Source organism: Hesperophylax consimilis, chromosome 21 (assembly GCF_061612785.1).
Source record: "Hesperophylax consimilis isolate HC1 chromosome 21, BYU_Hcon_1.0, whole genome shotgun sequence".
NCBI lineage: Eukaryota > Metazoa > Arthropoda > Insecta > Trichoptera > Limnephilidae > Hesperophylax > Hesperophylax consimilis.
Window position 1 is genome coordinate 24,051,338 of NC_142856.1, and position 20,786 is coordinate 24,072,123.

At 37.8% G+C, this 20,786-nt stretch overlaps 1 protein-coding gene across 1 annotated transcript in view; it reads right to left on the reverse strand.

Annotated features, from left to right (window-relative positions):
• Positions 1-297: 297 nt before the first annotated feature.
• POSH (SH3 domain containing ring finger posh) overlaps positions 298-20,786 on the reverse strand; it is a 30,766-nt gene continuing 10,277 nt past the window's right edge. Inside the window, exons 2-12 of the mRNA XM_089644462.1 lie at positions 17,590-18,131; positions 16,606-16,720; positions 15,755-15,993; positions 13,985-14,051; positions 13,148-13,518; positions 12,587-12,807; positions 10,701-10,955; positions 8,026-8,093; positions 6,324-6,481; positions 4,612-4,782; positions 298-3,221 (exon numbers count right to left, since the gene is read on the reverse strand). Of these exons, the coding sequence (XP_089500588.1) occupies positions 2,852-3,221; positions 4,612-4,782; positions 6,324-6,481; positions 8,026-8,093; positions 10,701-10,955; positions 12,587-12,807; positions 13,148-13,518; positions 13,985-14,051; positions 15,755-15,993; positions 16,606-16,720; positions 17,590-18,131 (2,577 nt within the window). The 3' untranslated portion in view covers positions 298-2,851. The remainder of the gene's footprint in view (positions 3,222-4,611; positions 4,783-6,323; positions 6,482-8,025; positions 8,094-10,700; positions 10,956-12,586; positions 12,808-13,147; positions 13,519-13,984; positions 14,052-15,754; positions 15,994-16,605; positions 16,721-17,589; positions 18,132-20,786) is intronic.

Here is a 20,786-nt window from a genome sequence, read left to right on the forward strand (position 1 = left end):
TACAGTTGATGCAGGTATTACAGAAAATATAAATATTACAAAAATAGAGTGAGGTTAAGTTAAGTAAAATGAAGTAAAAAAGTTTACCAGGAGTTCATACGTACGTAAGTTACATGCGACTCATTTGTCGCCACGTTAGGTAATGCGAAAGATACAGTCTGGCCCCTTTGATGAAAAGGCCCTTAAAAGCAGAATGAATTAATTAAACTCTGCTTGCAATAGAGTTGGAGAGAGCTGATGATTGATATTGTACTGTATATTTTCTCCATAAATAGTTAAGTAATAACACTGTAGAAATGTATTACAGTAGAACCCCGTTAATTCGAACCCCGATAATTCGAAAAAACGCGTAATTCGAAATTTTCGCAAAAAAAATTTCCGCTGAAAAATTTTTTCATACAAAATTTTTTTTAATTCGAAATTCGTTAATTCGTAATTCGAAATTTATTTTTGTCCGCGCACGAAAATTTGTTCGTGTAATTCGAAAAAATTTGATTTTTGCGAAAATAAATCATAATATTTCGTAAATCTGAATCTAAAAGTCAGCCGTGGCGGTAAAACGCCGAAAAATGTATTTTTACGTGGTTATACATCGTCCTAATAAGTATTATTATTTTGTAAATCTGAATCGATTTACACTGGAATGTCGTATTTTTTCAAATTTATTTCGAATATCCGAGTTTAAAGGGCCGAGAAAATGCATTTTACGCGGATATATGTCGTAGTTTTACGAGTTTACGCCAAATATCTGCACTTAAAGGGTCGGCCGCGACGAAACTCGGCCGCGTAATTTCGATTTACGCGTAAATATATCGTATTTTTAATAACTTTACTTCGAATATCCGCGTTGAAAAAATACGGCGCGACGGAAATCGGCCGAAAATTTTCGATCCATGCCGAAATATGACATATTTTTACGAATTTACTTCAAATATCTGAACTTAAAAGGCCGGCCGCGACGAAAAACTGCCGACAAAATTCGATTTACGCGGAAATATATCTTATTTTTACGAATTTATTTCGAATATCTGAATTTGAAGAGCCGGCCGCGACGGAATACGGCCGCGAATCTTCGTTTTACGCGGAAATATATCGTATTTTTACGAATTAAAATTCAGATATTTGAAATAAAGGGCCGGCCGCGACAGAAAATTACCGCGAAATCTCGATTTACGCGGAAATATATCGTATTTTTACGAATATCTCAATTTAAAGGGTAGGCCGCGACCGAAATCGGCAGCGAAATCTCGATTTACGCGTAAATATATAGCATTTTTATGAATTTATTTCGAATATCTGAATTTGAAGAGCCGGCCGCGACGGAATACGGCCGCGAATCCTCGTTTTACGCGGAAATAAATCGTATTTTTACGAATTCAAATTCAGATATTTGAAATAAAGGGCCGGCCGCGACGGAAAATTACCGCGAAAACTCGATTTACGCGGAAATATATCGTATTTTTACGAATATCTTAATTTAAAGGGTAGGCCGCGACCGAAATCGGCAGCGAAATCTCGATTTACGCGTAAATATATAGCATTTTTACGAATTTATTGCGAATATCTGAATTTACAGGGCCGGCCGCTACGGTAATCGACCGCGAAAATAAAGAAATAATTGGTATTAATACGAATTTACAGCTAAAATACCACCCGGATTTGAAGAGGCAGCTGAGAAAATCGATTTTCGGCGTATTTTTTTTTTTTTTTTTTTCATAAAATTTCGAATTACGTGGGAATTCGTTAATTCGAAATTTGATTTTTGATGTCCGCTGGATTTCGAATTAACGAGGTTCTACTGTATAAGTTTGTACAGCGCCCTTGAGGTGTTTTTGCACAAAAACGGCGCTATAAAAGTCATCCAGGTATTATTATTATTATTATAGGTACTCCAAGCATTAGGAATTTGGTTTGTTTCAATAAATCCTACAAACAGGTTTTAAGAAAGCCAAGATTGCATTGTACACACTAAACTTGCATATTATATTCATCAGTGTGGTGAATTTTTTTGATGCATTGTACTGGAGGGTGTCTGTAGAGATATTTTCATTTTGAAAATACGACAGAAACACCTATTTAATTTACGAATATGTAAAAGCAACTTTTGTTAAAGTTACTAATATTATTTCATATCCGAGATCACATTTATTTAATATATTTTGTTGCATTGTTTTCTATGGAGTTGTATTTCCTTTATAAAAAAAAAAAAAACAGTACGCTATAACTTTAGTCACAATAACTCAGTACAGTTCCCTAGTATTTGAACATCTTTGAAGTAGATTATGAAATAATATATCCAACAATGGATATAGCACAGTTCCCTAATATTTGAACATGAATGAAGTAGCTTCTCTCAAATGCAACAACGGACAACTCAGTACAGTTCCCTAGTATTTGAACACCTTTGAAGTAGAGTATGACATAATATATCCAACAATGGATATAGCACAGTTCCCTAGTATTTGAACATGAATGAAGTAGTTTCTCTCAAATGTAACAACAGATAACTCAGTACAGTTCTCTAGTATTTGAACACCTTTGAAGTTAATTCTCACATAATACAATATCCAACAATGTATGTAGCACAGTTCCCTAGTATTTGAACATCAATGAAGTAGTTTACAACAAATTCAGCTGTGGAGATCTCAATAGTTTTTTAGTATTTGAACATCAAAGTAGTTTTTCTCAAACCGAACAACGGAAAACTCCCTAGTACTTATTTTATTATATAAATGAAGTGGATTCTCACAATGGACATAGCACAGTAGTTTCTCACAAATGCAGCCGTGGATATGTCAATAGTCCCCTAGTATTCTCACAAATGCAGCCACGGCCATCTGAGGGGCGTATGCTAATGAAGCAAAGGGGGGGCCGGCTCAACAAAGGAAGCAGGGAACAAGCCGGTCCTTCCCGTCCTCTCGAGGGTTCCTTTGTACCAGCCGTCCCCCCACTTGCGGTGCACCAGCACGGTGTCGTCCACCTTCAGCTCCAACTCGTACTCCGAGTTAGGCGGGTAGGCCACGATGCAGCGGAAGCGCTCCCTCGTCAGCACCGAGTCCTTGCTCCGCAGCTGGTGGCCGGAGCTGACTAGCGGGTCCTTGCTGCGCGCCTGAAGCTGCGCCGGCTGACTGGACAGCAGCTGCTGGTTGGTGGTGGCATCCAGGGACTGAGACTTGCGGTGTTGTTGGGGCGGGCGCGGAGTCCACACTACCTCGTTGGATCTGCAATACGAGCTACAGTTAACTTGGAAAAAAACAAATTTAAATGAAATCAAAAAAATACGTTCTTTCAGATAATATTAGTAAAAATAAAGTTAACCCTAGTGTTTTTGAAACTATATTGCATTTGTTTACTGATGGTTAAATAATTTTTTTAATCAATAGTAATATATTAATCTCTACAAATCAGTTCCACTTGCAAGAAAAAATACTATGGTTCATAGTTACATGACATTTTCAAGAAGCTAAGTGCAGTTTTTATTTCTTTTTTCTAACAATGTGCATGCCGCTAAAACTCAAAAACGAGTCCCGGTACGCTCAAGTGAGTTATATGTTGTGGTAGCCCTCTATCCCTCATCCATGAAGAAGGTTCCTGTTTGTACCTGAAGGGCGTGCTTTTGAAGATATAAGGGCTGGAAGTTTCGCCCTCTAGAAATTTCTAGAACAGTCCAGAACATTTGAGAGTATTCGAGAGCATTCCACAACATTCCAGAACATTCCGGAATGTTTCCTGATAAACTTTTAGTAAATTCGTAATCGTGACAATAGCTGTACCGATTGGTATCTCTAAATAGTATAAAACCAAGTCTATCTGCGTCTGTCTGTTTGTGTGCTTAGTTCTTCTAAACTATACAACGGAGTTTGATAGGGTTTTCACCATCATTTAAAGAATTTCTTCCAGAAGGTTTATATAATATAATACATGGATATTATATTTATTGAAAGTAGAGAAAAGTCGAGCAACGCCATGTACCCGTCAGCTTAGTATATTGTGATGTTTCGTAATAAGTTGGTTTTTCAAGCGATAGATGGCACCAGTCATAAAGCTTACTTCAGAGTCCGACAGATGTCGCTAGAGTGTAGCAATTGCCTGTGGGATATTATTGACAGACAACAAGCTTCTAGAAACAGAGAGAATTACCAACCCTCGGGTAATGAACAGTGTAGCTAAATCCAGACTTATTTATTGTAACGTAAATAAACGCAATTATTGTAAAGAACCTATTACTTTTCACAAGAGTTCCCAACACTAAATCTGCAAGTAAAACAGAGATATAACATATATGAATAAAACAAAAAAGTTAAATTCCCACAAAAAACGCACATAAAAGCAGTTGAAATAGATAAATAAAAGTGCATTTAAATAAATTTATTGTAATTATTTCAGCTGGGATATAACTGATAAAGGTAGCTAAAACTTTAAAGTCAATTTTCTCAAAATCAACATTGTGTCACTTAATGAATTCCGGCAGTAAACTGACGAAATAAGAATTGATAAACTCATGTATAAGGATATCTGTTAATGTTTGAGCTGTCACGATACGTACTATAATATATACTAAGTACTATAAAACGTGATTGATTTTGGATTTGATAATATTGAAGAGCCTACCTGTCAATCTGCGCCAGGGCCGCAATGCTGGGTCGAGGGCGAGCTCGGGGCCCGGCCCCCAGCGTGTGGCGCCCGCCGGGGTTCTGGCGCAGCCCCCGCGCCGGCCCCACCGTGCCCCCCCCGCCCCCACTGCCCACCTCCTGCAGCAGCTGTGACGGGCACGAGCCAGACCTGCCAAACACACACAGACTGAACATACAACACACAAACACCAAGCACAAACACGGTTAGCTGATGCGGTTAGAACACACGCTTTCTGTTAACAACACAAAATTATTTATAATAGCTGTATTTATTTTATTTCATCAGGAACAAAATATTACAAATCATCACTTTAAGACGCCACCTGACTAATAAAGGGGGTTGGTTCGAGGCTCACACTTTAATTGATTCCAACGAATTCGTAACTACAATATCTTTTTTATCAGACGGATGTAAATTATTTATATTGTTACATATAAGATTTGTAACAAGGTGTGTATGCATCACTTTACTTACATCGCATCTATGGTCTTGGTGTATGGGACCTTTAACTACCTACACATTGTCATTTTGCTATTGGTCAAATTGACAGCCCTGGAATTCTGACTTGGAGAGTTGCCAAACCTGAGGGAGCAAGGATCTGTGATTTGCATTGGAAGCAGTCGCGATTCTTTGATCACCAGCCCAGAGCAGCGGGCATTCCTCTTGGCTGAGGTTCGACGAACACATTCGCCAATTTTTGTGAGCATCAGCTTTGCATATGGAGCATTGACCATTGGATTGATGGAATCAGATGGCATCTGCCGATCCTCATTGGTTAAGAGGGACCCTTTAGGAGACCAGCAGCGTGAGGCTGTTTTGCATTGGACTACAAGATTATTTTTTGGATAAATTATAATCTACTACTTCTCATCAAGAACGAACTGGTATCACACCTTCATTTTACCTATGCAAGCCCTTTACCAGAAAGATTTAATAGTAGGATGCTAATTAATTTCTTTTTTATTATGTCTTTTTTGTGGTAATACATTTTTAGTATTCTTAAATATTTTTTATTTCTAGACAATAAACCAATCCTTACTTTTATTTGTTGCCACTTAATACTTTATTTTTTTAAAGTTGTTTCCTTTATGCGTTCATACATTTCTATTGAAAAAATATTTTTTTCAGTAGTTTGCATTTATATTTTTTATTGAGTAATTTATTATTTTATTTGTATTCCATTCAAGCGAAGCGATAGGAAAACTTTCAATTTATCTGAAACATATTTATTGGTATTCATAACGTACACTAATTCGTTATAAAGATTAATCAAAAAAGTGTTTTGGCATTAAGCTTCGCCTTAAGGATTTAATTGAACACATGCACCTAAAATAATTTTCATAACTAAATGTCGAGATGATTTTGGAAATAACATCAATAATTATAAACAGATTGTATAACAGTTGATGATGACGCATTTCACCACAAAGCGACATTACACTCAAATCAAATAGTATTTAATTAAACATACTTTCATAGTTAGAAAAACATACAAAATGCATAGAAAAACACAGGCCCTTCTCCCAATAAAAATATAGTACTTGCATAATATCCACCCATGAAATCAAAATGCACAAACAGCAAGACATCTGCAACCGTGGTGGTAACGTTACCTCTCTCTTCACGAGGCCCGAGCATGTTGGAGCGCATCTTGTCCCCACCCGTTCTAGTAGTTTAGTGTATGTTACCTGACGTGTACGGGGTGCGGGGGCGGGCTGTCGCTGAAGACGGGGTTGTCCTGGCAGACGGGGGCACTAGGGGGGCTCTTGCTGCGCTTCATGGCAGCCAGACGCTTCATCAGGCTCATGCTGGAGGGCATCTTGTCACTTTTGCTTTTGTCCTTCACCTGGGGACGCGATACAAAAACGAAAAAAATATTTTATCGAAAGAATTTGTTAGAAGTCGATTTGAGTACAATTTTTCTGTCAGGAACGCACTACAATTACAAAGCGTTGAAAGAATACAAAATAAATTCTTACACTTTTTAAAATGGGTATTCCAGAAATTTTTTGAACTACAAAACACTCTGATGATCTGAATATGCTTACATTGTCAGAAAGAAGGATTTATACTGACTTGCTGTTTGTACACAAAAATCTAAGGACGGGTTGTTTCGGGGAATTTGAACAATTCATCAAATTTCAACGTTCATTTACGGCTTCTGTGAAAGTCCTATTCAAATTCTGTTATTATATCATTATAGGTTAGTTGCTTGACAGAACTGAAATAAAACAGAACTTAAAAATATCTTTCACAGAACTTGAAAATTAACTTTGAAATTTGAAGAATTGTTCAAGTTCTCCGAAACAATCCGTCCTAAATGATGCATTTGATAGTTCAGAATTGCTTGCATCGATAAGCTTCCAGATTGCACTACGTAATAATAGAAGTCATGATTTATTTCAGTGAAGAAATTCTGGAACTACAGGAGTTTTCCAATAAGAGGTGTTATTTTGAATAGAGCGCTATTTCGGTAGATGGTACTTTTGATGCTGTCATTTTTTGACATTTGACAAGTAGAAACTACGCCATTAATAAAAATGGAACGATACACGCTTCAACAAAACATTGAAATTATTAAAATTTAATTTATCAAAATGCAAATCACCTTGAGTGACGAGGCCCTTTTCCATCTCGGTGGCTTCGTCAACAAGCAAAATTGTCGCATCTGGGGCTCGAAAAACCCAAGAGTTATTGTTGAAAAGCCTTTCTATCCTCAATGTGTGACTGTTTGGTGCAATTTATGGTCCGGTGGAGTCATTGGGCCTTATTTTTTTGAAAATGAGGCTGGAGCAACAGTTACGGTGAATGGATTGTGCTATCGAGAGATGATCAATGATTTTTTTATGGCCGGAATTGGATGGTATTGATCTGGACAACGTTTACTTTCAACAAGACGGCGCTACGTGCCACACAAGCAACGAAACCATTGATCTTTTACGATTGAATATCAAAATAACACCTCTTATTGGAAAACCCTGTAGCTACCATTATGTAATGTACTCCACATTGCCAGAATAATAGAGGGAAATATGTATGCAATAATGAGTCAGTGAATTTTTCAATTTATCACTAAATATGTAAATAGAACAGATTGTTACTGGCGCAGTTCAGTTATGTATCAAAAGAAAAAAAAACTATAAAATTTTACTATTCCAATGTAAAAGCCCCCAAAAGGGGTGTATTAAATCAAAATAAATATTGTTGAGTAAGCGCACTAATATTGTTGCGCACTAATATTGTTGCGCACCAATGGGCTGATGTCTATGATGATAATGTGACGGCACTAACTATTCAGGGTACAAAGAAGGTGCAAGCAGAGGCGCTTGGAACTCCCACACTGAATGGGTAGGAAATTAGTTTTAGTGTAGTCACTTATAGTAATGTTACCTTCTCGGAAGATTTGGCTGCAGAAACTGCCTTGGGGGTGGAAGACCAGGGGAACATGGGAGATGTATCTGAAATATAACAATAATACTAGATAACAAAATCAATCTTAACCCCTTGAGCAATTTGAAACATATTTCTTCCACACGTGTTTGACATACACAGAGTCTTTTCGGGAGATATTTCTCCCAGCCTGATACGGACTCATAAAATTCATGCCATCTTATTTTGTATTACAGTGAGATATATGATTTAAACAGTGTTAGAAAGAGAGAACAACACGCTTTCAGTCTGCATAGTAAAGTTCATCATAGACACTCATAGAATAAACATTCTTTAAAGTTGATCTCTGGAACTGTTCACCTATTTTGAAAGAGGTTAGCTTATATTATGTGCCTAACAAATACACTTGTGGGAGATCCCATGCACTTTTTTATGCTCCGAAAACGGGGACTTCTGCCTATCAGAATGCCAAAGAACTGCCAATCAACAGAGCGACTCAACTGCTTAAGGATTCTGCATTAACCATTGACATTGTCAACGACAATGTTTTTGTGGCATATATCTTTTGATATATGCCACAAAATAGTCAAATTGCCCCTGTGACCTTTTTATACTTACACATGCACCTCAAATTTGTAATCTTCTCTGTAATATATTGGTGAATAACCATTTAATGGAGAACATGAAGAAATAAAAAATATGTTGTGTGTCTGAATTAAGTCACCCCCATAGACATATGAATATTAGTAGACCTGCCCTAAGTGATTAAAAGCGTATTATCCCCACTCCCCATACCGGTTCCATTGGAGCCGGCTGTGCTCGCGTATGGCCTCAAGTGAAATTTGAAAACGTGACGTCATCATTCTTGTGCGAACTATGGTCGAGGCATCATCGGTTCATTTTACGAAATAACACGGCAAAATGTTGACTTGTACTATGAAAACTTGTAAAAATAGATTTGAAAAAGAGAATAAACCCAATTGTCGTATTACATTCCATATATAAGCATTATTTTACTTTATTTTAAGCATATTCACATCGTATAATATAGATCAGTTTTAGAAACATATATTATCACATCGAGAAACGTCTGGACGCGAAACACAAAGCTGGTTGGTTGCTGGGAAGTAAATTATGAACATTTATAAAAGTGTCTTAACTAAATACTTAAACGAAATATTCGACTCTGAAAATAGAACCGAATTTTTTTGCCGAATTCGGACTTCGCAAATTTGTTCATAACGTGGCGAGTAATTTGCGCTCCCATGTAAAAATGTCTATTCATTCAAAAGCAGATTTTACTTTTAAGAAGTAAATGGTGATATTATAATGCGAGATGCCTATTTACTGTCAGATTGATTTATTGACGAATCACAGTCAGCCTTACTCCCTTCGTTCTTCAACAGTTGATTTTACCCCTCGCCATTATCTTCTCGTCTATTAATTCCTATGTCTGTGGTCACCCCTTATTTCTTTTAGTGTAGGTAATGGTTGTTCAAAACTCTCCGTATTTTTGTGAAACATCTCTCTCTCTTTGCGTACATACATATCTATCTTCATATCCGGCAATATCGACTCAAGGAACTAAGATTATCAAAGTTAAAAGAAATGAGAGAAAGGGGTGACTTGATTGAGACTTTCAAAATTTTACATCTGGACATTATAGTTGCCCTGGCATCTGACAAATCTTTACCACCAACACAAACGTAAATCGCAGTGGACACTCGAAAAAAATTAACAATACACCTTTTGTGTGCAATTCAAGGAAACACTTCCTTGCAAGCAGAGTAGTAGATGCAAGACAGAAACTTCCACAACATGCCATCGATGCTATGTACTAATATAAACCAATTTAAACTGGATTCTTATATGGAGATAAGAAAGGATTAACATAAAATTTAAAACAACTCAATTACAGTGAAATCAGATATGAGCCATCAGCAGAATGCTGTCCGCTCATTAACTCTTTGCACGCGGCCGTATCAACTGTTGTTACGGCAAAAAGTCTATACTCACACGCGGCTGTATCAACAGTTGATACGGCAACTTTGACGGCCGATATTCCCGCTCTCTTTTGTCATAAATGTATTTCTTGCTCACTTGGACATTTGTAGAACTATCACGATGCTGACATCTACAAGAATTTCTCAAAAATAAAATTGTATTTCATAAAAAAAGATCGATAACCAAGTGCGCCTCTTCGCGCCTTTTAGTCCTTTAGTTTACATTTTTGTCAACGGATGGCGTTAGTACTAGTTTGTCATTCACAACTTTTCATAACTAAGAATGATAAGTGATCATGGTGTCCCACTTGTGTCTATAAACACAGTGGCCTAAGTACACACACACCGAGAGTGGTTTATTTATGACGCCGAGTGAATGGCGGGACCACATTCAAAAGATATGGTACGTCTTTGTATGAAATTTTATGTTTTTGTTTTTATAAACATCTAAGAGTGTTGACACACGAGGATTTGTTTTCATATTGTGGAGAATAATCTGTTCTGTCTATATAGTCCAATAAATCATGCCAGAATGCTATAATTTGACATTTAATTGCATGCATAGGTATTTGAAAAGATGTACCGCGTACGGGTATAGATAAAACGGAGCAAATTAACGCGTTCAAAAGGTTAAATAATAACAATAATACTGTCTGATAAGTGATTACTCACTGGCGATGGGACTGGCGGCTCTGGGGGGCAGGTCGGGGGGCGCAGGGCCATTGAGGGCCCGCTGAGAGGGGCCCGCCACACCGGGGCCCGGCCCGTTGGGGCTGGCGGGTGGCGGGACGGCCCCAGGCCCGGGCGGTGCGGGGGGTCGAGCCGCCACGGCCACGTAGTTGCCCGGGAACACGCCACACTTGTTGGTGCGGTTGGAACATCCCTTGTACCAGCCATCTTGGCAGCGTTCCAAGACCATGTAGACACCTGCAATTATTATAAGGTATTATTGTAGAATATATATAATGCGCTACTTTGTCATAATACGGGCCCATTTCTGAATACATCTTTATAACAATCGGACAATTTCAGAAAAAGCCTTTTAGTAAAAACACCATCTCCAAGGGTGCTTAGCATTTGTTTTGTAGGTTGTAGTTCTCTGACAATTAAATTACTGCAATAACAGTAACCCGCAGACACTCTTCGTTTTATATACAGTGTGTTAACCTCTGAAATGCCGAGCTATCGTGACCTAAACCTCTGTATTGCGCCGAGGGTAAGAATCCCACAAACAGAAAGTATTGTTTTCAGATTACTACGGTTCTCAACGGATACAATTTTTTTGTATCCAATGGGTACTTTTGGCACTAAGCTATCATACCCTTAAATTAAATATACCATTCCTGAGAGAAAGTCCAGTTATATCCAATTATGTCCTAAATCCTGTATCTAAATTTCGCTAATAAACAATTAGTTAATGTTAATTAAGTGTTAATCTCAAGTGACGTACCAGGTAAGTATTGTACTGTATATTATCTCCATATATAGTTAGTAATAACATAGTAGAAATTTATTATATACTTGTACAGCGCCCTTGAGGTGATTTTGCACAAAAACGGCGATACAAAAATCATCCAAATATTATTATTATAATATAGCTCACTCTCCTCTCAACATATTATTATTAATCTTGGGTCGATCATGAACTACCTGATCGTTGGTACCTACTCAGGAACCAATGAGGTTACCTTTTCAAAAAAGATTCGATTGTCAGTACCATAGACATAGTAGACAAACAATACAATAGACGAGCCAATCAGGGAAAGGGAAACAAACCAAGTAGGGGCAGCGTGACCATCTCACTTACAGTGATTTGCCATTAAATGAATCTGACAGTGTACAGGCAACTCGAATTGTAATACAACCATATGGTCCTCTAAAATAAAATCTGCTTATGAATTACTATTCCTTTTTACAATGGCGTGCAAATTTCTATTAATTTGGCTGTCTATGGTTAACACCCATGTCCCGTGATGAATACCGGGTGTGGGAAGCAATAATAGATGTATAAATTTCTATTAATTTGGTTGTCTATGGTTAACACCCATGTCCCGTGATGAATGCCGGGTGTGGGAAGCGATTAGAGATGTATAAATTTCTATTAATTTGGTTGTCTATGGTTAACACCCATGTCCCGTGATGAATGCCGGGTGTGGGAAGCCATTAGAGATGTATAAATTTCTATTAATTTGGTTGTCTATGGTTAACACCCATGTCCCGTGATGAATGCCGGGTGTGGGAAGCGATAATAGATGTTTAAATTTTGCAGACCAGGCATCTCGTTCTCACGACAGCCAAATAGAGATGGTAGACACCTGAAATCCCTGAAATCTAAAATAGGCAATTATTTACCTAGGTCAAAATAAAGTACCTGACTACATCTAAAGTTTCAAAATATTCTGGTAAAAAACATTTTCAATACCTTCTTATTGCCCTCAGTCCTTTATTACTTCCTGTTGCCCCCAAGGCCACCACCGCCCCGTGGATGTCTGGAGCGGCCCCAGGGGGGGTAATATAACCAACTATGGAAATCACTTGAATATATAGCTTTTACTAACCGCCTTTCTTTAATTCCAGTTCATCGGCCTTCTGGGGTTTGTAGGGGTAGAGAGCCACATAGGCTGCGGGCAGTTGGCCCTCCGCACTGCTCGCCCTCCTGTGTCTGTCCAGGGGGGTCTGGAGCCCCCCCCGGCGGGCCCCCTGACCCCCCTCCCCTTCACCCAACCGCAGCAAGTCCTGCACCTCGGGCTCCACGGCTGTCAGTATCTCCGCAGAATGTCTGGAATAACGATTATAATACTAAAATGAATACGTAATATATCATCTAACAAAGGGGTTTAGAAGAACAACCTCAATTATTACAAAAACATTAAAAAATTTAGAGTAGTTAATTAAGTATTAAATGTACATACATAGTAATAAATGTTCACTGGCGTATAAAGTAAACAGAAGAGGACCTAACCCAGATCCCTGTGTTGCACCATAACGTAATGGAAATTCCTAAAGATCACTTAAACTGACATCTTTCAGCCTCGAAAAGACTGCACAACCCAGATGTACATATATAAATGGCATTAATATAAAAATATCTTATAATTTGAAAGCAATTTTGAATATACCTGTTCTGTGCAGTGGCCTGAGGGGTCTGTTGGGGTGTGGTGGTCAAACTGTGCCTCTTGGTATCACTCCTATGGTGGGTGGTATGCCCCCGGGCCAGCCCGTCCTTGGAATGGCGGGGGGACACGTCGGCACCCAGCTGCGCCAGCTGGCGGCTGCTTTGGTACGTGTTGTGCATGTTGCGGTGTGTGGTGGTGTCGGAGGGTGGTGGAGACGCGGGACTGGAGCTCTCTGAGGAGGTGTCCGGGGCCGAGGAGCTGCCGCCCGGAGTGGTGGTCGAGGAGCTGGAGTCTGACGGGTAGTTGGATGTGACCAGCTGGATTAGATCGGGGGCAGTCTGAGTCGTCTGCTGCTGGCGGTATACGTTGTGGATCTGAAACATTGTTTATTGGATTTCATTGGAACGGTAAGCAGACAAAATAGAAAACTACTCTTGTTTCAAGCTCACATATACATGTAAGTCTGTTTTTATACACGGTGTCTGGACACTCGTAGCACAAGCAGGAATCTGGTGAATCTACATGACGTAGAGAACCCAAAAAACCTTTTTTTGTCAAGGTCTATGCTTCAACGCACTTTAAAGAGATTAAACAGTTGATATTACCCCCTAGCGAAAGCATTTCCCAAATTTGGCTTAAATAATTGCTTCAGTATCGACTGAAGAAATGTATTGTCACAAAATCAACTACAAAATTCCCGCTTATATTACGAGCTTCCGGACACTGTATACAGTAAGATGAACAAATTGAACACATTTGATAGTGCAAAAATAAGCACTATTCGGCCTTACGATAGTATTGCAGTAGATGTGCGATATAAAGAAGATGTGCGAAGGTTACCTGATCAGTTCTCTGCACGCCGTGAAGTGAAGACTCTACAGACGGCAGGATAGGACCGCTGCGTAAACTGAAAGGGCAACAAAATGCAACATTAACAAAAAAAATAGGCCAAAGAAATTTTAGATACCGTGTACAACTTGGCGGTTGCATACGTTGGCCGCTAACGTTGGTCGGCCAGCCAGATTATTGTCAGTTTTCGTGCACACATCAAAGTATCTTGGGGCCAGCCCGCAAAGAGCGTTCACATGCGCGGTCCTCAGTTTGCTACACGCGTTCAGCGCAGACATTTGTCTTTATTTTTGCGTGAATGATCATTTACGTTTACAGAATTCGATGACTAATAATTTAACGTGCCATACAAAAAAATTGCAGATTGCAAAAATTGATAATTTCTACATCCTTCCAGATTTGACGGCCTCCGTTATTGAGGGGTGAGAATCTCGACTAGCAATCTGAAGGTTGTGGGTTCAAATCCCGGCGTGCTCAAGTAAATTCTTTTTGATGAATTAGTGTTATTTCACAATCCATTCAATTCAAAATAATATAGTATAGGTACTTGCGGCATGTTCCAGAGTGGAAGATACTCTCAGTATCGCCCTGGTGTAAGACCACCATTCAGAATTGAAATGTTTAAATGGCTTTATCCACTATTCGTTGGCTTACTGCCAGAAGTCATTAACTAACAAAATATTGATTCTGAGATTTACGACTTTAAAGTTTCATCTACCTTCAATTAACAGTGTTTGCAATTTAACACTGTTAATTGACACATGTAAGTTTTTTTTTTCTCTAAGTCGCTTATGTAAGTAAGTGACTTATGGAAAAATTACCAATGTAAATGACATTGGAGAAGCAGTTGATTTAAAATTTCAAATTTAATTTAAAATTAGTGTGAATTAATTTTTAAAATACATATATATGAATTAATTAATATTTAATATATATAATGGACAAAAGAGACATCTCTGGTCATTTTTGGATGGATTTTGCTCTGCAGGTGAATGGTAACGGATTACCGACACCTTTTGCATTGATCAGTTGGATTCATCCGGATTGTATCATTTGTCAAAAGAGGTCTATTTAAGACAAAAATAATTGAAATATTTTTTTGTCACAATAATGTGCAGTGCTTATTATTACAATGTGCTGATTCACCATCATTAATATTCTACTCTCTTGAGAGCTGGTTGATCTTATAATCTCGTAGTGCGAATTCAAATATATTTGTGCTGAGTTGCCGTCTGCCGCAGAATTGAAGATCAAGGAACAAAACTCATTGCAAGAGGGATTCTCTGGTGAGTCTTTCTGTTTTTTATGTATTCGGTGGCTGGTTATAAGTTGTCTTCTCCTGCAGAGTGAATTCATTGATCAATCCATTTTTTTCATAGGGATTTAGAATATTCCCTGATGATCTGTGCTATTTACAAGCCAGATTATCACCAGACATTGAAAGTTACTTACTGTAATTTATAGCAAGTTGCATGCAAGTCGTAAGAGGCATGAGTTTTTGACCGGTCTAATCGTGTCCACGCAAACTTACAGCCTTTTCACAGCTTATGAAATCAGTTTGAGATACTTACCGTAAGAAATAGTACCTAAACGCACCGATGGGAGATGCCAAAAATTTAAAGACCATTAAAAAGGTACGTTAAGTATTGTCTCGAAAACAATATTAAAAAATAACATTAAAACATTGAAAATTTTTTTTTTTAACAGGCTGGCAGGGAGTATAGGTGGAGCATTCCAGAATAAGTCGGTAAACAATCTTACTTGCTGGAGAGCTTCATGAGTGCCCGCGCCGGTGCGTTCATGTCCACAAAGGCGATCGGGAAGATCCCAATGCGCTCGTGCAGCCGCCCCTCGGCCCAGTTCTCGTCCACCCGGCGGATGACCCCGATCATGGCACCCTTCTGGAATGCGAGGCAGCCCTCCTCGTCAGGGGGGGCCATGTGGAAGTCGTACAGGGCCTTGCACTGCGGGCTGCCCGACACGGGGAGCGGCACCACCACCTGACAAGATACAACCAACGGGTTAGATTGATAAGCAAGAACATCATAGTCATTGACTAATTTATTGCACAGATGCATGCGCAAACTATCTTAGGTTGTATTCTGCTTTTCCAGTGTCACCCAAGAAGAGGTAATCGAAATGTAATATTACCTTAGCATAGAGGTCGTGGGAAAATAGCTTATTAGATTACCTTAGCACAGGTGAAAGGGAAAGTTTGTTAGTTGTGCTTAGCATAGGTCATGGAAAAGTTTGTTAGGTGACCCTAGCATGGGTCACAGAAAAGTTTGTTGGGTTAACTTAGCATAAGTCATGGAAAAGTTTGATGGGTTACCTTAGCATAGGTCACGGGAAAGTTTGTTGGGTTACCTTAGCATAGGTCAAGGAAAAGTTTGTTGGGTTACCTTAGCATAGGTCACGGGAAAGTTTGTTGGGTTAACTTAGCATAAGTCATGGAAAGGTTTGATGGGTTACCTTAGCATAGGTCACGGGAAAGTTTGTTGGGTTACCTTAGCATAGGTCAAGGAAAAGTTTGTTGGGTTACCTTAGCATAGGTCACGGGAAAGTTTGTTAGGTTAATTTAGGATAGGTCATGAGAAAGTTTTTTAAGTTACCTTAGCGTAGGTCATGGGAAAAGCTCCTTGTTTGCCCCCGCACTCCCCGTAGTACCAGTGGGTGTCGATGCGTTTCTTCAGCAGGATGGCGTCTCCCTTCTTGAAACTTAAATCCCTGGAAAGCCAATCACATTATATTATTTTCATTTATTATTCCAACTATTAATGTGATTTTGTTTATGTATGGTAACTAACTAACAAACACGTAGTTTCACCATACAACTCTTCCTTGACACACACCTCTTGCTTCATTCACATCAATACATCTATTCATACATACAATTCTGTAATTCTGACTCTTGACATGACCCGACTCAAGTATTTGGTTCACTTGATCGTGCCATGTCTTCCTCGGGCTTTCCCGACTTTTACTTTCGAGTCATAATGTACAAACCATCTAAGCGTCCCTTTCTTAATTTTATTCAATTCACATTAGCCTTGCATTTTTTCCAGATCTCCACATAAGTAACAATACATTAAATGCCTCAAGGACTGCATTTCAGAAGCATTCAGTCATGTCAATTTAAAGTAAGAGAAAATTTATTACCGAGACGAGGTATTTTGGCAAAGCCAGAACTGATATGGAATTAAGTTATTTGATTGATGTCATATTGTATGTTTGATTGGATTAGTTTTAACGTACAAAGTGCTATCACTTTGTATAATACAGCAAATTTTACTTTAATTTTGTTGCCTAAATTAACAACTAATAATTTTTATTTAATTTTACATGTTTCGAGTATATAACGTAAAACTACAAAGCGATTGCTTTCTACGAAAATGCTTTAAATATTTATTGTTAACGGAATAGAAGTAACATTAAAAGACATTATTTGGAGTAACCCAAAAGAAATAGGTTTGCTAGAAGGCTTTTAATTGTTCCTTCAAAGTTCTCTCAAAGTATTCTCACAGATAGCATTGACCCAGAGGGAACACTTTAGTCCCTTTTGAAACGTGAAATAACTAAACCAGGAAAGCACTTACCCTGGCTCCTTTGAGAGATAGTCGTAAACGGCACGTGCGTGTGGCGCTCGGCACTGCGGCTGATGTTGTGGTGTGGGATTGGAACTGGGCTGATGTTGTGGCGTAGGATTAGCACTGGGCTGATGTTGCGGCGTGGGATTGGCACTGCCGGGCTGATGTTGTGGCGTGGGCTGATGTTGCGGGGTGAGGGAAGGGTTGACTTGATGCTGTGGGTTGGGGATAGATTGATGTTGTTGCGTGGGATTGGGTTGATGTTGTGGATTAGGATGATGTTGTGAATTAGGATGATGTTGTGGATTAGGATGATGTTGTGGATTGGTATGATGTTGTGGGTTGGGGTGATGTTGTGGCGTGGCAGCGGGGGTGGGCGTGAGCGCGGGAGTTGGCGTGGGGGTGAGGAGGTGAGCCTGCTGGGTGCGAGAGGAGCGCATTCCCTCGAGGATGCGCATGAGCAGAACATTGGGCGGCAGCTCTTCCAGACGTATCTCCACCAGGACCCGACACTCGGGACATCGTAATTCTTTGTGGGATTGCAGAATCTCCTGGAAATACATAATAATAGTATTTATTTATTAAAGCATAAAGATTAAAGCATAGTTTTAAATTCTATGTTACTCCAAAATTTTAAAAGAAAGCAGAAATGAAAAGAAAAAGTTTTTGTTTAAATAGTGTAAGTGAAATCATTAGAGTATTTGAAAAGATTCATGCTATTTTGGTTATATCTGCCTCAGAGGAAATTCGAATAACAGAAGAGCCGTCACTTTTTCTCATAAATATATCACAGTTTTTTGTCCACAGGTATTGATATTTATTTTTCAGCTTTAAGATCCCTCGTTTTCTTTATAAGAAGATTGTTAGAAGGTGTGAGGTGGTCGTTGAGGAATGTGCGGCTTGCTACTCCTGGAAGGCCGATGACTGCTGAAGTCGAGGTCCAATGGTGATGAGCAACTGCCAACAAAACTTTCTTGCAATCTTACCGAAGATGTACAATAATATTGGACGTGGATGGAACTTAGGGATTTGCCGTTGGCCATGACCGCACTCTTTAAATAAAATCTATGTCCCCTTTTTGCAGTTGAAACCCAACCTTCTGCGATATATTCGACATGATATCATGAAGGTTTACACCTCTTGTAGTTGGAACTCCGTAAATTTCAAAATTACATAGTCAAATTGTTCTTGTTGATTAATTTTAATATTGACGTCCTCAAAGCTAACATTTTGTTGTTTAACATTTCAATTTGTGAAGATAAAAATTCCACTGACTTTATGATAACTTGATAAGTTAATGGTGAATGGTAACAAGGATTTATCGAATATTTATTTGATAAACTTGTCACAATCTGTTGTAGCTTAATACGCAAAAAAAATATAAAAATAGCACTTGATTTCAACATAAGGCGAAGCTGAATGCTAAATCACTATTTTGATTAATCTTTATAACGAATTGGTATACATTATGAATACCAAAAAATATGCTTTTGATAAATTGAAGGTTTTCCTATTGTTTCGCTTGAGTAGAATACAAATAAAAAAATGAATTACTCAATTAAAAATATAAATGTAAACTACTAAAAAAAGTATTTTTTCAATAGAAATGTATGAACGCATAAGGGAAACAACTTTTAAAAAATACCGTATTATAGCTAAGATTATCTGTGAGAGTTTCACTTGATTAACTTTTTTGCTTTCTTATAAAATTATTTACAAAATAATTAAAAACCAGTTTTGTGCTTGAAATCGAATGTTTCTAGTCTACGTTTGTCAAGCGACGATAATGCCTATTACCTACAATATAAGGTATACCAAGAATATACACATTTTTGTCTTGTAGCTTCCTCTTAATTACTACAGTAAATAACTATTTATGTGGTAGGAGATGGTAAAAGATGCATTAAAGTTCAATTTTTTTATCAATCAAAGAAATACGCATAAATTATTAAAATAACTAAACCCTCAAAACCTATTTTGTGAAAGTGCAACTCAAAACCCTGACTTAAATACTTGTAAACATTAGATAGACAAGTTGAAATCAAGTGTTGTTTTTTAAATGCAGCGGAATTCAACAAGTTTACCATTTATTTTGTTATTAATGTTTTATCAGTGCTTTTATATCAGATAAATAATTACACTTTGTAGATTGAGAAAAAACTGTAACGATTTAGTACCGGAGTTTTTGATTCGGATATTTATTTTTATTGATAGTCACAATAATCACAAAGAGCAAAGTTTATAAACTGTTAAACGTTAGTAGGTAAAAAAAAAGTATCGAAGAGTCCAGAGTTTTGTGTAAAACTAAATAGATTTAAAAACAAACCTATCGGTGAATATAAAATTATACTACAAATTATTATTGGACAACAGATTGCTGGTTAATTCTATCCCATGTTTCAAATTTGCCCATCTTTCATTGCATCGGTGAGGGTAAGGAAACAGTAAGGAATCAATATAAACTAAAGACCCCGCGCAAAAAGTCCCACAATGGCTGCGCTACAAACCGTAGCGAACTTTTCTGTACAGGGTCTTACAGCACTCGGTCAGTGTAGAATCGTTACCGGACCGTGAGACAGCAAAAAAAAAATTGAACAATATTGTTATTAAATACATTATTAACCCTTCAGTACTTTATCACTTTTGTACAGTTTGCAATGATTTCTGTGTATTTCAAATGCGTTATATACATGGAATTTTTCAATTTTCGGTAAAAAACCAATACTGTTTTAGAAACTAGATAAAATTATCTTTCCGGTATGCATTTAAAATAAACATTACTATTTCAAAATGAAATGAAAAATGTTGTCAAATGCTAACATATTTACTTAAATTTTTACTCCAATCATGAGAGAACTCGATATTTCGAAAACACATTCATTTTGTTTGGGGAATTTTTAAGAATACTGTACCTTTGGTTTTATCACGTTCAAATTATTTATTTATTTATTTATTTATTTATTTATTTATTTATTTTAGGAACATTAACAGTCTTAGTAATATAATATACATAAGAGAATAACAAAAAACAGACCAATTATTAATGTTCACAGATATATATAGAAACATAAAACTAACCTGCAAACGATAAACCTATAATATGCCTACCATAAACAGCAATAAATAAAAGTGATTTTAACTATACTTAAATAGACTTGGGTTGGAACGGGAAAGGGGAGGAGAGGGATGAGGAAAAGTTGCCACGC